We start from the raw sequence: 17,144 nt of genomic DNA, 5'->3' as shown, positions 1-17,144 counted from the left end.
TGTAGATTTGAGCCTGAGCTCTGCATCTCTCACTATGGTATGAAACCTTGAAGTGAAAATATTTTATAAAATTTTTTTAAGTTTGTGCATTTTAAGAATTAGATCATTTTGTCAAATTTTCCATAGGTTGTATTTCTTTTTCTTTTTCTTTTTTTTTTAAGATCCTTTGAAAATTGTTTCTGCATGAATATTCAGCTGTTGAAGAGAATTTATGTACTCAACAGCCGAGTTATTCAAGCACAGATTCTCATCTTCCTGGTGCTTTTTTTTCATCATTACTTTCCCTTTTATGTTGCAGATTTTCTTGTTTATAAACTAGAAGCACAGGAAACACTAAATAAAGGAAGGGTAAGTCATCATGCCTAGCACAAGTTTTTAATAGCTGATGCTATTTGAGTTGCAAGGAAAAGGAAATACTTTGCAATTATGACTGTTCAAAGGAAGAGATCTTGCAAAATACTAATTGAAGGAGCTCTCACTTATCCCAGTTCTACTCTGCATTCATAAGTGCTCTCCAATTCCTAATTATTTGAGCTATAGTGGGAGATACTAATACCTCTCCAGAAAATTAATTTAGAAAATAATCCCCTGTTTATATTATGGTAGTTCAAACGTAATGTAGTTTTATTTAAGGGGAAAGGGGAATAAGAAGGTGTTAGAAATCTTTCTGTAGCTTAGCCCCCAGGGAAAATAACAGTGACAGCTTTCTAACACATGGGCTTTGAACTGGAAAGCATAAAGACATCAAGAAACTTTGTTTTATACACCAAGTGCCAGAAGGAAAGCTCTGTCTGGCAGAGGACCCAGGAACCTGTAGAGAACTCTTTATAAAGCAAGTAAATTAGGATTTTATGGCTATTTCATGTTGAAACTGGGGAGCAGTTTGGGAGCTGAGGAGCAGGAGTTAAAATAAGTTGTTGCTGCAGTAGGTGCAGAATGTGAGAGCTTGCTCTGCTCCAAAGCCAGGGGAGAGATGGATTTGTGTCCTGGGGGGCTCCAGAGCCAGGGGAGAGATGGATTTGTGTCCTGGGGAGCTCCAAAGCCAGGGGAGAGATGGATTTGTGTCCTGGGGAGCTCCAAAGCCAGGGGAGAGATGGATTTGTGTCCTGGGGGGCTCCAGAGCCAGGGGAGAGATGGATTTGTGTCCTGGGGGGCTGCATCCCTTGGCTGGTGACTCCCAAAAGCTGCGTGTGCAGAGCTCAGGGCGTGTCAGGGGGTTTCACACGAGTGCTTTTGTTTTCCAGCAAGACTCCAACAGCAGATACAGCGCCCTGAGCGTGCAGCACCAGATGCTGAAGGTGGGTGACTGGGACAGCAGAGCACCTGTGCAACTGGTTATGCTGGGGGGACACAGCCTGCTGGCTTCTGGCATCACTGCAGTGCCAGGGTGTGGACAGTGCCTTCCTCTGACTGTTAAAAGATGGTGCAGTTTTTCCTAGTCAGGCTTTCCAGTGGGTAATTAAATCTTATCAGATGCAGTTACTTGTAGGGAAGGCTGACTTAGCAGCCCTCGCATAGTTTGGCACCTAGCGATTTTCTGAGACACATTCAGCAGCTCCCAGGGGGACAGTGCAGCTCTGGGGTGAGGTGACACAGCCCTGGAACAGGAGCCTGCTCATCACAGAGATCATTTTGTGTTTGGAAGGAGCTGCAATGTGCATGCTTTGAATAATAACCTTCCTGTTATGAATGCTTCCTATTCATCTGCACTTACTAAACAAATTGCCAAAGACAATATTAGGCAGATTTGCAGATACAGAGCTGTTCCAGTGTCCCAACTTGGTATTTGCAGAGTCAACACGAAGAGCTGAAGAAACAGCACGCTGACCTTGAGGAGGATCACAGAAAACAGGGAGAGGAGTTTAGCAGGACATTCAGTGATCACAAGGAGAGATACCTACAGCTGCAGCAGGAAAAGGAGCAGGAGATCTCCAAGCTGAAGGGTAAATTTAACCTGTGTCTGGCTGCCCACATTTAATTGGGTGTTTGGCTTTGTGTGGTGTGAGAGAGATATTTTCTCTGTTCTCACTCACAGGTCGTTCATGCATCTTCTGCCTCCTGACAAGTTCCATTTTATTGATGATTTTCTGAGGCCTTTCTCTGCAACCTGTCTATGTGCTCTGTGTTTCTGTCTGGGTTACAGAAATAGCAAAAAACCCAGCACTTAAAAGCCTGTCCAGTGTCAGAGGTTGTTGAGTCAGTCTTTAATTTTTAATTCTAAGACTGGTGTAAACCTGGGAAAAAAGATTTGCCTCTTTTCTTTGTAACTGAAAGGCAATCTAAGAATATTTGCCACTGCTAGCAGAGATGTAGTTGTGCCACCTGTGACTTTATTTACATTTTATACCTCCTTTTTCCCTGTATGTGCCAGCTCCTCTGGAGCACATTGCACCTGTACACTTGGGAGATTAATTCAGTTTTTACTCTTGGCATCCAGTTTCCTGTTGGAGATTCTGGGCAGTTTTCAGGCCTCTTCCATTCTCATTACACAGTTCCATGGAACAAAAGGATGGGGCTGTGTCCATCAGAGCCTTCTCTGCCACCTGTCCCTAACACAGGGCTTGGTTCTGGAGCTGTTTGCAGCTTTGTCTGCACTGCAGGCAGAGGTTGTTTGTTGGCTCCTTGTCAACATCATGTACAAAGTGGGAATAGAATCCTCTGTCCCTGATCCCAGAAGCTTTTGGAGCCATCTGGGCATCCCTTCCAAAGGAATAGCTGGGTGCTGTGGTAGAAAACTCTCACTCACCAGGTGTGATGTGGGGAAAGAGGGGAGGATGCCTTCCTCTCTGCCTTTTCAGGATTCAGATTCCCAGAGGGAATTTTGCCATCTGCAGCACCCCGCAGGAGCAGTGATGCAGGATTCCAGGTGCAGGCTGGGTGCACTGATAGAAAATTTCACCAAATGTTATGATTTTCTACTTGAAAATGGAAAGCTTTTAATAGGGCTGGGGAGAGAGGTAAGAAAAACAAACTATACAATTATTCTACCTAATTTTTACTACAGCACTCGTGTGGGATTTTATGTAGATTGTGTTCTGGTCTCAATTTTAGTGCTTAGCCTGGTGTTACAAATCCAGCCAGGTTTAAACTCTGTATTTTTTGTCATTTCTTTTCAACAGAATCCCTGTATAACTTACGGGAGGAGAACAGGCAGCTGAGAAAAGCTCACCAAGACATTCACACCCAGCTGCAGGATGTCAAGGTAGGCCTTGCTCTGAGGAGAACTTTCAAGATCATTAGGAAAAAAATTTCCCAAGTTTTCCCAAGCCCAAAGCAGGCTGTTCTGTAGACTTGTAGTTTCTGTTATGTGGGAAAAAGGAGAGGAATAGGCTGGACTGGATTTGTCTTTGGCCACCTGCACTTTAGATATATGCCCATAAAAAAATAAAAAGTGTATAGAAATAAAATAAAAATAAAAAGTATAGAAATCAGGATTTGGTTTTACAAGTTAAAAATCGGGTTTTGGCAAAACTCAATGCCTAATGTTTTCCATCTCTGTTTTTTTTTTTTTTTTTTAATGTTCATCAACATCTACCCCTACTTTTAATTTTATTTTAGTTACGCAAATCCTGGCCTCCAAATTGCCTTCCCTGGTGTGCTTGCTTCCTCTGCCTGTTTAATATGCATTCCATGTGAAATAAATAAATTCCAGCTAAGGATTTTCTTTTCAAAATAAATTGAATTATCTTCCTAGTTCAAACCCCCCACCCCCGACTGATCTTTAGAATGAACTTTATGTGAAACGTGTGATGTTCTTCTTTTTGTGTAGCAACAGCATAAGAACTTACTGTCCCAGCACAACGAGCTTGTGGTGACATTGGAAGACCACAAGAGTGCACTAGCTGCTGCTCAGGTCAGAAGGAAAGCAGTTCCTGCTGGCTCTCAGCTTCCCAAATCTGTCTCCAAACCTCTCCTGGCTGCAGGGCGCTGCATGTGCCTCTGGCATGGGGACCCAGGAGTGCATGGCACAGAGGGGCTGCTCCCTGCGGGCTCAGGGGACAGAGCAGCCTGTGGGCCAGCCCAGCAGTGCATGTGGTCCTGGGAAAGGAGTCTCTGCTTCCCTGGGAGCTGTCAGTGCCTTCCTGTCTCTGTCCTCTCTGGTGGAACTGCTGTGAGCATCCTGCACTCTGACCTTCACGTTGATCTCTTAGACCTGGGTGCTGCTGTGAGATCTCTTCTTGTGTGTGGCTGGGGAGGTTGTGAGGTTTTCATGGAATTCCAGAGTGCTCTGGAAAAAGCTCATCCAGTGACACCTTCCACCATCCCAGGGTGCTCCAAGCCCCATCCACCTTGGCCTTGGACACTTGAGGGATCCAGGGGCAGCCACAGCTGCTCTGGGCAGTGCACATCACATCAGTGCAGCAGCAGAACATAGATGGAGATGTGCATGGAGGTATGGAAACTCCAGGTGCAACTCAGTTTTTAGAACAGCCAGCAGCATGAAGTTCCTTAAATGTCATTTTCAAGTGAACTACCCATGAAGCACAAACTGTTGCAGGCTCAGTCAGCTGTGCCAGTACAAGCTGTGGAGGCCACAGGGAATCTGGAAGTGGGAGTGATGTTGGAGCAGAGGAAGACTTTTGGTGAAAGATCACAGGGAAAGGCAATGAGGCAGTGTGAAGTTATTTTTATTCCTGACTGATTTTCTTCATTTAGGCATTTTCACAGTCCACAAAATCGTTAGCAGCATTAGAAGCATTGAATTTTTTTTTTTTTTCCCAGTTCTGCTTGTTGTGCCTGTCAATATGTGTAAGATACTCAAAAAACAGGGAAAGATCAGGAAGGTCCCTCATAGACTGAATATCTGAAAAATCATAATCTGCAGTACTAACCCACACTGACAGCTAATTTTGAGCTCTTCTCCCACTGACCACATTTGCTGTGTGGTGTGTGCTGATAACATCTGAAATTCCACAAGGCCTCGTGGAAGGGCTGATTTGAGGTTCATGAAGCCCAAAGGGAAGCTCCCCACTCTCCTGGCTTTGATTCAGTTCTTTAATTAGGAAGCCTGTGTCACACAAAGCCCCTCTGTCTGCAGCCAGGCTGTGACATTTGTCCCGTGGGGACCCTCCAGGGAAGGGTCTTGCACATGCCTTGAGAACAGAGGCTATTTCACACTTTTGTGTGGTTTCTCCTGCAAACCAGCTGCAGAAAGTCCTCGAGGGATTCTTTCCCAGCTCCATAAATGATTCCTCTATTTCTGGGTGTGTTCTAGACATTGAACACCAGTAGTCAATACTGCACTAACCTGAATCTTTAAAGCATTTTGGCCTTAGTGCTTTTTCCCAGCCAGGCAGATTAATGATATATTTTAATAAACCCTGTTTTCTGCCAGTGTCAGCACCTTTTAAGCTGTGGCCTTGACTCAGAATGTTCAGTTCAGTGACACTGCAGTGGAACAGAGTACTTGAATCTGGATGAGCACTCTTTAAACCCCATGGTTTGGGTTGGAAGGGACCTTAAAGCTCATCTGATTCCACCCCCTTGCACTATCCCAGGCTGCTCCAAGCCCTGTCTAACCTGGCCTTGGACACTTCTAGGGATGGGGAGTCCACAATAGCCTGTGCCAGGACTCACCACCTTTATAGTAAAGAATTTATTCTTAATATCAAATCTAAACCTTCCCTCCTTCAGCCTAAGGCCACTCCCCCTTGTTGTGTCCCTCCATCCCTTGTCCCCAGTCCCTCTCCAGCTCTCCTGGAGCCCCTGGAAGAGGCTCTGAGGTCTCTCTGGAGCCTTCTCCTCTCCAGGTGAGCACCCCCAGCTCTCCCAGCCTGGCTTCAGAGCAGAGGGACTCCAGATCTTGGAGCTTCTCCACTTCCTCCTCTGGACTCATTCCAGCATATCCCAGTGTGTTCATCTCTCTGCATGGTTACCAAGTGGAGACAAAAAAAATCAGAGACCTGAGTATTAGTTTTGTGTCCAATAAGTACTCCTTTTTCCTCAGAAGTTTGTCCTCTCCAGCAGTTAATCAGGGAGCAGAAGCATCCCCCTGGACTGACAGGAGTAATCACTGTGCACTCTGCTTTCCCTTTGGGCAATTCTGTTTTAGGAATCCATAGGCTTGTGGAGGTTCTTAAACACACCCACACCTCCCCTGGAGCAGCAGGGAAATTCTCTGGTGTGGCACTTGTTGTGTGTGCAGCTGGTCAGCTTTTATACACCCTGCCCACCCCAAAAAATCCTCTTTAATTGGAAATCTTCTTACTGCAGAGCCAGGGATTGGGGTACCAACCTTGCTGGATTTTAATTAAAGCTTCCTGATCCTGTCCAAAGTTAAACAGCAAATCAAATTCCAACATTTCACTGTTGTATTTCAGGAAGCCTTTAGAAATTTACATTTTCCTTCTACTTCTTTTCATTTTTTCCCTTCTGCTTTTGCCATTGCTCTTCACCACTGTGACTTTCCTTGCCTCGGTTCCGTATGTTGGCTCTTGTCTTGTCTAACACCTGTCTAAATGTTGAGCACTTGGCATTTTCATGACATGTAGATGTACTTTAAAACTTCTGTTTCTGAAAGAGCTGCACTTCTTTCTACCAGCAAAGGAGAAGTTGTGGTGCTCTCAACTTCCCTCAAGTCAGTCTGCCAGGAAAGCTTCATCATCCCCTTCTGACACTTCTCCTGCTTGGCATGAATAAAACAACTCCTCTTCTTTGTCCCACAGAGATGTTTTTTATACACTTTGTATGCATGTGCACTTTGAAAAGATCCTGATGGATCAGCATCATCTAATGTTTGGAGGAAAAAAATATATTTTAAAAGCTCCCATCCCTTCTCCTCCCTGAAAAATCGTTTTCTACCACGTATCCTGACAGCAACTTCACTCCAAGGTGACTACATTTGATTAAGAAATTACTTTGGACACACTATAATTAACATGTTGGCTTTAGACTCAGGTGGAGGAATACAAACAGCTGAAGGACACGCTCAAAAAAATCCCAAGTTTCCAAGACGTGGAGAAGGAGGAAGGAGGGAAGGAGCAGCAGCCCGAGGTGCGGGGCCCGTCCCCCCGCAGCCCCCCGGAGCCCCCCAGAGCTGGGGCTGAGCAGCAGCAGCAGGTAAAGGGCTCCAGACAGCCCAGCAGTGGTTCTGATCCAGCACAGTGTGCTGAGTGTCTCTTAGGAGGGTGTGTTTGACTGTGCACCTCTGTCACTGCTGGAGGAAAGCGGTGAGGAATGGTTTAATTGCTGTGTGGTAAGAGAATCTGTTCATGATGATCTTTTCTCACATGACTAGTCCAGTTTTAAGTGTATTTATGCCAGCTGTTTTGAGAAGTCACTCAAAATCTAATTTTTTTTAAATAAAAAATCTAAAGTTTTAGCTATCTCAAGTGTTACAGAAAGCTTTTAGAAGTTCTGAAGGAATTTTTACTTTATAAGGTTCCAGTGGGACATTGAATTTAGTGTATTTAAAATTGGCATACCAAGGTTCAAGCAGAAAACGTGTAGTCTAGAAGTAAATGAAGAAGTTAAGAAAAACCAGTTGTGATTTTGTTTTACAAGAATTTTTTGGCCAGCAGAACCTACAAGAAATAAAAATCATGGAGTCATTTAGTTTGGAAAAGAACTTTAAGTTCTTTGAGTCCAGCTGTGAACCCAGTTCTGCCAAAGCCAGCACTAAACTGTGGCTCCAAAACACAAAGCTGGCTTTGTAGAATTGTAGGAGTTTTTCATTTTTCAACTAAAATGAGGCTTAACTTACTCTGTGGTGGAACTGTGCAACACCTTGTGTAGCTGTACAGCCACAAACCAGGTAATGACCCCATTTGGCAGGAGGAGCTCGTTCCAAAGCAGGCATTTGGCCCTCCTGACAACAGCTCTGGGCTGGCATAAAGGATCCAAGTCTGTCCTTGGCTCTCTTGAAACTGAAATCCATAAATGTGTTGTACACACATAATCCTGTGTCTGTTTTGCAGAATGAGAAGCCAAGGGAGAGAGAAGAAATAAAGAGCCAGGAGCAGGACAGGGCTGAGCCTTTCCACGTGCAGGAAAGGGCTCACGAGGGCCAGAATGCCAAGGAGCTGAACATCCAGGAGCAGCAGGAAGCTGGAGAGGATGAGCAGCAGCGGGCAGAGCAGATGGAAGAAGAACGCAAAAAGGAGCTTGAGGAGGAAGAAATGGAGCAGGCAGGGCAGCCTGAGCACCTGGAGGAGGAGCAGGACCAAGCCCCAGAAGAGCATGAATGGAAAAAGCAGGAACAAAAGGAAGAAGAAACCAACATGTTGGGTGATCACTTGCAGTCAGAGGTAGGGAGCTTGTTTCTAATTGATTAAATCTGCTGTTTAAAAGGAGGCTTCTCTTTCCACTGCTGGCCTTGTATTGCAGTCACCTATTTCTAGGCAAAATAAAGTTTTTATAGAGAGTTTGGGATTCAGAGCACTCGCTGTTTTTTAGATAAAATTACTGTCATGTTTATAGAAAACTTGGGATTCAAAGCACTTGGATGCAATAGGATTCAGGCTCAACTTGAGCACACTTGTACTGCAGTGCTGGCCAGATCTTAATGAACATTAATTCTGCTGATAAAAAGCAGCAGATGGAAAAAGAAAAAAAGAGCAGCAGACTGAATCCTGTCTCCCTCTTTAAACCTGAGGCTCGTGGTAGCTGATGGAGAACTCGGGAGGTGAGAGGGAGGCTGGGCTGGAGAACTGCTCTGCTTTGGTAACTTGATGCATCTCAGCAAATTGCAGAGTGTTTCCTTGTCAGAGGTACCTGCCTTCTGCAAACACACTGCCAGCTCAGTGCTGACTGTTGTTTGACAGGGAATTTTAACTGCCAGACAAACATGACTAAAATAGCCAGGGGAAGTCAGTGAACAGCTCTAAATAAAACCAGCAAATCCTGCATTTACATCCTAGATTGGATCTGCAGTAGGAAATGTATTTCACTGGTCCCACTGTAGGCTTTGTAAACACTTTGTGTCACTCTGGTGTAATGAGGAGCTGGTGTTGCAGAGGTGCAGAGGGTCAGAACAGCAGCAATGGGTTAAGCTGTGAGGCTGGAGTTAGTCTAAGTTATTGCTGAGTATAAAAAGATGAGCAGTGTCTCACTTAAGGCTAAAAGCAGCTCCCCCTGAGATTACCACTTAGATCAATGGAACCTTTTTGCTGTCTCATCAGCCAGCAAAAGCTCCTTTTACTGTGTAATATGTTGGGAGGTTTTGTTATTATTTACAGGAAAAGCATTGCTTTCCTTAGCCCACAATCTCCTCTTTCTTCCTGTATTCCACAAACACCCCAACACTTCCAGTCTGTGTTCCAAGAAATGTTCTAACTTCAAACAGGGACACAAAAACTTCAAAATAACTTTGCTGCAGTTGCATGGAGCTTGTTTTTCCCTCTGGACAGCTTTCTCCCTGCTTGTTTCTGATCACTGAGAGGATGATTAATCTGTGACTAACACATTTCTGTGACAGGTAACACCAACAAAGAGGCAGAAAGCAGCTTACGAGCAGCAGCTGGAGCAGCAGCACCTTGGAGCCCAGAGAGCAGAGGAGGCCAAGCAGCTGAGGCAGCAGCAGGAGACCCTGCACCAGCAGAGGCTGAGAGGGCAGCTCCTGAGGCAGCAGCAGCTCCAGGAGAGAGAGCTCCAGCTGCAGAGACAGGCAGAGCAAGGGGAGAAACTCTTCAAAAACCGCCTCAGGTGCAGCTCTCCCTCCTGAGTCTGTCATGCTCTGGGTTTATGTTGTCAGCTTTGTTCTGTTCCCTTGTCCCTGAGGGCAGATTTCCAGGGGGTTCTGTTGGCTCATGCCTTGAAGAGCTGGAGGTTTGTTCCATAAAATTCAAGTCCTGACTTTGTTCTTTGCCTGACCCATATTGCTCAGGACTGCAGACTCCACATACAGAGAGACACACAGCACAAAGTCAGTGTAGCAGCACAAGGAAGTCTGTTCTATCAAGCATTTTTCAGGAAAGGTGATGTGAGAAAATATCAGATTATAGAGCATGAAACTGGGACCTGCTCTGGCAGCTGCTGAGAGAGGCAGAGCTGCAGGTGGGTGGCTTGTTTATTAAAGCAGAAAACACACTTTTGAAACTGAAATGATGCTTGGCTTTTAACGTTCTCAGCCAACAGGCTCATTATGATCACATGGACCAGGACATTGTACAAGGGGAGGAAGAGCAAGGCATTCAGGAAGAGGAAGGAGGTAAGAGAGAATTTCTGTCCCTGCCATGCTCACAGGCTCCCTGTGTACTGCCTTGCATGGGAGACTTTAATATTCATTTCATATCTAGATTGGGTTCAAGTGAAACATAAACTTGCAATTTAAAACCAGAAGCTCAAATAACCATGGCTGAACTGAGTGAGTGAAATAGGGGAATTACTAAAGATCATACCCACATTCCTGAAAGGAAAAGTGCCCTTTTGACTGAGCTGTTATTAGCAGGCTCTGTGGATCTTGGTTATGTTCCTGGCTCTGCCTGTGGGTTTGTTTGATCTCTTTAAATTACAGAATCATGGAATTGTTTGGGTTGGAAGGCACTCATCTCATTCCACACCCCTGCCATGGACAGGGACACCTTCCACTAGCCCAGGCTGTTCAATGCCCCATCCAGCCTGGCCTGATCTTTTAATTTCTGTTTCCTATTAGGAATAAATTAATTCTGTGAGCATTATGTGTTTATGTAGAGGCTGCCCAGTGCTAAGAGCATGTGTGGAGCCTTGTCTGTAGGAAACTCTTGAAAGGATAACTAAAAACTACTGTAAAACAATAATCGCCTAAAAAATTCCTCAGCTTATGAACACGACAACCAGCACCAGGATGAAGGTGAAGATGATGATCAGAATAATGCAAATGAACAGCAAGAAGCAGAACATCAGGCAGAAAATCAGCAGGCTGATGAATCAGTAAGTATGAATTAAGATGCTGAGGGTTGCAGTGTTAGTGAAGTGAGAACCCACAGGTCTCGTCTGACATAATTGCACCTTATAGGAATGAGATAAGCAGAGGTCTGCCAGGAAGACAGCCTTGACAGCTGAAAACAACATCTAAAATCTATTTAAAGGTGTCCTTAGTCATTTGGGAAGAAATAAAAAGGAAAAATCTCCCTTGTGGGAAGCAAGGTGTTTATTCCCACATTCCTTTGATCTGTGCTTTCAGTGGAATAAAGGATTTGGTCTTAGCTGGGACTTGAACAGGTACATTCAAAAATACCAGCAGTGCCCAGTCAAAATGAGAGGGGATGGGATTTTTCATGCTGTCATTAATTAAAGGCCAGCTCAAGAGCCTCTGTGGCCAGCTGGAGTCAGTACAGAGGTGAGAGGTCCTGAAAGAGGATGTAGGTCAGCACTGAACTGAGCCCTGATATCGACTGCACAGAGATCTGGGGCAGGAGAATCACCCTGGGCCTTCCCCCAAGCTCCAGCTTACCTGGAGCTGTCAACATCAAGTGCATCTTCCTTACTCCCCTCCCATTCAGCAAATTAAGTACAGTGAATATTTTTAAGGGATCTTTAACTTGTTGTCTATAAAGATATAAAACTGCTTTTATTGAATGATAAGCAGAAAATGCTCCTTTTCTACCTGGCAAAGGTGAGAAGTGTTTTGTTTTCTTGTAGACATAGCCAAGGTCAACAGAGCAGGACAGGCTGATAGTGAATGATGCCATCAGCTCTGTGGAGCTGTGAGCATTCAGCTCTTATCTTTGTTCACATGGCCTTATCAGGCACTGTCAGCTGATCAGGAGACACAAGCTGTGCAGCAGCCTCTGAGACAGAAGTGCTCAGATTCTGTGGGTTCCAGCAGACAGGTGCCTGCACCTCTGTCCCTGCTCATGCTGAGGAACCTCAGTGAGCCCTGAGCCTGCAGAGATTCCAGCTGCTGCCTGTGGGGATGGAGCTGGCTCTGATAGCTCATTCTGCTGTTCTTCCAAGGGAAATGCAGCTGGACCATGGGCTAAAAGTACCTAACACTCCCTCCTGTAAATTACAGAAGGCAGCCATGGAAGATGTGAATCCTGCTGATGACCCAAATAATCAGGGAGAAGATGAATTTGAAGAAGCTGAGCAAGAGAGAGAAGAGAACCTGCCTGAGGAAAATGAGAAGCACAAGGAAACGGGTCAGAAACAAGGACATCCAGGAATGGAGGAGCACTTGGTGGTGGGTAAAGGCAAAAGAGGCACTCTAGGGCTCCTTCAGGAGGTTAAAGCTGCACATTTCAACTGTGTTGGAGCTGTAAACTCCTCCAGGCAGCAAGTCTGAATTTTTATGGCATTGGTCTTCAGTGGGGTGAATATTCCATTGTCTTCCTGCTTAGTATGGAAAGTCATGCTTTATTCTGTGAAGTGATTTTTCTTATATTCATCCTGCTATTTTTTAATTGAGGGCAACTTTAAATCACAGAGCTGGGCTCTCACTACTGCTAATGAATGCACTAAAACTTCTCCTGCCATTATTGTTACTTCAGCTTTACAGAGAACTGTAGTTCCAGAACAAGAAGCTTTAATCTTCAGCCCTCTGGTTATTAGACAAGCTCATAGATCTGAATTTTTATGTGATCTTTGTGCAGATGGCAGGAAATCCTGACCAGCAGGAGGATAATGTGGATGAACAATACCAGGAAGAGGGAGAAGAGGAGGTAAGAACACAGAGCCAAGGCAGGTGTAGGCTCAGGCAGCAGAGCACAACTCCATTAACACTCTTTTGTGTGTTTTGGAGCTGCAGGATGAACCCAAATCACTTTGTCTGACTTTAGAAACCTGGGAAGTCTTTGCCATTACTCTGCTGTCCCCTTCTGGATACACTCTGGGTTACTCATGCTCCTGTGCTGCAATCCATTAGTCTTCCATGAGACACAGCATTAATTGTGCAATAATTGAAAAGATTAAGCCTTTCACAACACAAGGAAAATTTCCTGGAAACCTCAAGGTCACAGAAAACCTCATTAATCTCTAATCACACACTGCAGTTCTGAGCAAACTGCTTCCTTGGCCACTTACTTACTCTTTAGCTGTGACTTTGATTTATCTGTGCTCCTCCTGAGCAATCCAAGCTGCAGCTCCTGGAGCTGCTCAGGAAGCTGACAGCACATGGAGCTGGAGCAGAGAGGGAGGGAAGGGACTTTCCCCTTCATGTCATGCTCATCGTGCAGGCACCACCCTGAGCCACCCCACAGCCCTCAGCAGTACCTGATTCATTCCTATTTCTGCTCCCACAAAGCCCCTTTCAAAAAAAGCCCTGGAATTGGCTGCTGTCACTCCCTCGTGGGGAGCACTTTGGATTAGCTGGGATGCACTTAGCAAAATGCTGCTGCTCACATCCAAGCAGGCCACTGGGAACTGGGCAGAGCTGGTCCTTGGCAGCTGCTCTTTGGCTTCCAGGAGCCATTTGTGCACATCTCAGAAAGGATGTGCCCACTGTGCTGCCTGGGAGCAGGGATGGAGTGAGCAGTTAAGAGGGAAAAGAGATGCTGCAGTGGGGATCATTCCTTTAGTGGGTGGACTCAAATATTATCCATTACTGTTCAGATCTTTCCCGAAGTGACCCTGGTGTGATGGATGCCTCTGCCCAGCTCCCAGGACACTCTTTGGAGCAGACAAGCACAGCAGCACTTCCCAAGAGGAAATCAAGTTTACTTCAAAACATTCCTCTTTCAAATTTGTACCTAACATGGGAAGTGGGGCATGGAATGGAGGGAGAGTGCTGGCAGAGCAGAAGGGAATGAGAGATCCAAAAGCTGAATGTCAGGGACACAGAGAGCATGACTTGCTCTTTCCAAGGAGAGCATTGGAAAAGATTGTCTGAGAATTGTATTTTAAAGTTGGATGCTCTCAGAGGAAGTGAGTTTCCTGACTGTTGGGTGGTTATGGTTCTTTTTATCCTCCTTTAACCTCTCTCTACTCTCTTCTTTAGAATGTTCATTCTGTAAAAATATCACATAATATCATTCTGTAGAAATATTCTGTAAAATATGTGAACATGTGCCCAGTTGTGCCACAGGCCACTCTTTGAAAGGCAATTAAACCATACAGAACATCTCTTGTGCTTTGCAGGTGCAGGAGGATCTGACTGAGGAGAAGAAGCGAGAGCTGGAGCACAATGCTGAGGAGCCCTATGGGGAAAACGAGGAAAATGTGAGTTCTGTTCAGCCCAGGGACAGGATCAAACCCTGACCACAGCTGGTCATGGCACAGGGGTGGGACATGATAATTGTTCTAGCTTGCTTTGGGTCATAGAGCTGAACATTTCATGCTGCCCCAACTTCTTTAGCTCACCCTTCCATCTCTGTGTCAATTCTTGCTCCCTGGAGGCGTTGGAAAATCTTTTTTTTTGTGTTTCTGCCCATCAGCTCTCCCAACTCCAGCTGAAAATCATTTCACTGCCCTAAAATAAGCCATAAGAAAACTGGCACTGAATATGTAGTAAGTGTGTTTTGTTTTGTTTTCCCCAATCAGGCAGATGAAAAGAATAACAGAGGGACAGACCAAGAGCAAGAAATGCAAGAAGACAACAACCAGAAAGCAATTCATGAAGAAAATTATGAGGAGGAAGAGGAGGAGGAGGAGGAGGAAGGCAGAGCTGTTGCAGCAAAAACTCGCAGACGAGGGGAGATGTAGTTCCTCCCTTCATTTTTCTTTTTCCAGTACACAAATTCCTGTTGTGTTTTTTTTTTAAACCAACTTTTTTTAGGGTATTTAATTTCAGAAAAAAGAAAAGCTTGTGTTTTCCACTTTTTACTTTTCTATTAGGTGCTGTCCTGTGTTTATATGAATGCAGTATTTTGATACTCTAGATTAGGATTTCTTTTCTATCCAGGCTGTACATAACCAGACATCCTCTAGGTTGGATTTTTTGTAACTGGGCACGGTTTATAGAGGCCACTTTGGATACACTTTCACCTTGTCCAGGCCTGACAGAATGTTTGGTGTCATGTCAGGTGCACTCACCACTGAAGGAATATTCCTAGTGCCTAAATCCAGGTGACTTCAGTCACTCCAGCTCGTTGTCTTCCATGGATTTATTCTGACCAAGGGCTGCAGATTCCTTGTAACCTCACAAAGCCAAGCACAGGCCGTGTCCTTTGCAGGACCAGGCCTTTTCTAGGTGCAGAACAGTTATAAAATATGCAAATTTTACAAGCCTTCAGAATGCAGCCAAGTTGCCAGCTGTTAATTTTGGCAGCTGTTTAGATACGATTCAATTATGCATTTATTTTAATGAGCATTCCCAGGTACTTCAATTACAGGCAGTACCTGGCTGCTCATGCAAATGGGGCTGTGCCGAGAGGGGATGGGAGCTGAAAACCCATTTAGACTTGGAGCTCCATTATGCCAAATCAAAACACTACAGCTGTCAGAGGGATGAAGATTTACAGCAGCAGCAATCTCCTCGTCCTAGTTAATATATAAAATATTTGACCAGAACCAGAATGATGTTGCCTCAGTGCCATGTTTCCTGGAGGGTGTGGTAGCTGAGCTGACACAGTTGATGCAAGATGTTGAACTTAAGGCATTTTACCTTCTTTTTCCTTATTTATTTACAAAAATCTGCTGGAAGGATTTCTGTGTGCCCCAGGGTGAGACTCAGACTCGAGCCAAAGCCCACAGAAGTTGTTTAGCAAACATCTCCAGCACTGCATGCTGAAACCTGGGGAGGGGAGGGGGGGAAATGACACAAAACTTGTGCCTTGGTGTGGGCTACCCTGAACATAATCCCAGTGCATGAATTATACAATATTTGTATTGGTACAGACACTAGTTATTTAATATATGTTAAAGGAGAATGGGAATCTGGATTTCCCAGGCTGTGCCCCATTGCTGGAAATGAGGCACAGGGGAGCTCCCCATCAAAGGCTGTGTTAATATATAAAGGGAGAGGGAGTGGGGGTTTTCCCTTTTTTTTTTAATAATAATGATGCATAGCAATGTTTTTAGTTCAATTTTTTATATGAATGTAATTTAATTCATTTTTCTACTAACTTGATTACATTATGTTTTATAGTTGGTTTCCATTCATTGCAATTTTCCTAATTGTCCCAGATCCAGTGCTTATGTTTCATAGGAAGATTTTTGTCAGTGAGTATTTTGGGTTTTCTAGTTACCATAAATCAGATTTACCTTATGTATAAAAAAAAAGTTTACATGAGACTGTAAAATGTATAATATGTACATAATCTTCAGAATACAATTATTTTGGTAAATTGGCCTGTATTTTTAATGTCATGGTTGCAGTATTTAATTATTTGAGGCATAATAAAACTTGACTGCAGTCAATAAACTAGAATGTAGTTACTGATCTTTCACATGCATGAGGGTTTGTGTCAGTTTTCCTCACAATCTGTTTGGATTTCATTTTAATACAGGAAGCAGGGGCAGGCAGGGGAAGGGTTGGAGCCCTGGCAGCATTTTCAGGGAAATGGAATATTTTTGTTAATGATATTCCCACCTCTGTGCCTGACAAGGGTCAGAGTGCCAGACCCAGGGGACTGTGGGGTAGCTGAGCTGGTCCTCATTGCCACAGGATCCCTGGAATTCAGGGAATGCCAAATGCTTGGCTAAATCAAGAATTTAATGAGTTTCTGTGACCTAAAACCAAGTGGAGCTGGGGTAGAGGATGAACAGCACAGGGGGTGCTCAGTTTTCCAGCTCAGAGTGTGATCCCTGTGTGATGCTCTGGTTTAGGACCAGCCAGAGGGGAAGCTGGAATTCTAAGGGAAAACTCCCATCACTTTGGGATTTGGCAGCAGCAGAGCAGCCGTGAGCAGGGCTGGCAGGGACTCATCAAAATACTGGAGCCAGCTCAGGGGGCAGGGGGAGGGCACTGGGAAAGCTCTGCTGATGGAAGGAGGGAAAATCCACGCTACAGACAGAGGAGAGTCCTGGTGGTTTGGCTGAGAGCACCCTCAGGGAAACACCAGCGAGGCAGGAGCCCTCAGCCTCCCACTGAAACACAAAACCCCACCGTAAAATTCTGACCAGAAATAGTGTGTCTGGTCATGGAGTCAATTAGTCACTGCAGCAATTAATTTAAAGGCTGCCATGAATTTTTGATCACATCTTTGCAGAGCCTCTCTGGTCCAGCCCCAGCCTGGGCATCATGAGAGAATCCTGCCCACCACAAGGTCAGTCCAGAGGATGGCAAAAGCTGCTCTGGCCAGGAACGCATGGAAAAATATCACAATGCAAAAAGTGAACCCAGTGGAATT

General features: G+C 44.9%; 1 protein-coding gene across 2 annotated transcripts in view; it reads left to right on the top strand.

Annotated features, from left to right (window-relative positions):
- The window catches only part of GOLIM4 (golgi integral membrane protein 4), a 29,705-nt gene extending 13,489 nt beyond the window's left edge, over window positions 1–16,216 (top strand). The window contains exons 3-16 of one of the 2 annotated variants that reach the window (XM_064385181.1): window positions 299–348; window positions 1,245–1,298; window positions 1,793–1,943; window positions 3,120–3,202; window positions 3,770–3,853; window positions 6,892–7,059; window positions 7,917–8,246; window positions 9,416–9,642; window positions 10,068–10,147; window positions 10,736–10,848; window positions 11,933–12,100; window positions 12,510–12,578; window positions 13,993–14,073; window positions 14,395–16,216. In XM_064385181.1, the coding sequence (XP_064241251.1) occupies window positions 299–348; window positions 1,245–1,298; window positions 1,793–1,943; window positions 3,120–3,202; window positions 3,770–3,853; window positions 6,892–7,059; window positions 7,917–8,246; window positions 9,416–9,642; window positions 10,068–10,147; window positions 10,736–10,848; window positions 11,933–12,100; window positions 12,510–12,578; window positions 13,993–14,073; window positions 14,395–14,556 (1,820 nt within the window). In that variant the 3' untranslated portion in view covers window positions 14,557–16,216. The remainder of the gene's footprint in view (window positions 1–298; window positions 349–1,244; window positions 1,299–1,792; window positions 1,944–3,119; window positions 3,203–3,769; window positions 3,854–6,891; window positions 7,060–7,916; window positions 8,247–9,415; window positions 9,643–10,067; window positions 10,148–10,735; window positions 10,849–11,932; window positions 12,101–12,509; window positions 12,579–13,992; window positions 14,074–14,394) is intronic. The other variant, XM_064385182.1, reaches the window with a different exon arrangement.
- The last annotated feature ends 928 nt before the right edge of the window (window positions 16,217–17,144 follow it).

The sequence above is a fragment of the Passer domesticus genome, chromosome 11 (assembly GCF_036417665.1).
Source record: "Passer domesticus isolate bPasDom1 chromosome 11, bPasDom1.hap1, whole genome shotgun sequence".
NCBI lineage: Eukaryota > Metazoa > Chordata > Aves > Passeriformes > Passeridae > Passer > Passer domesticus.
This window is presented reverse-complemented; position numbering and strand designations above follow the sequence as displayed.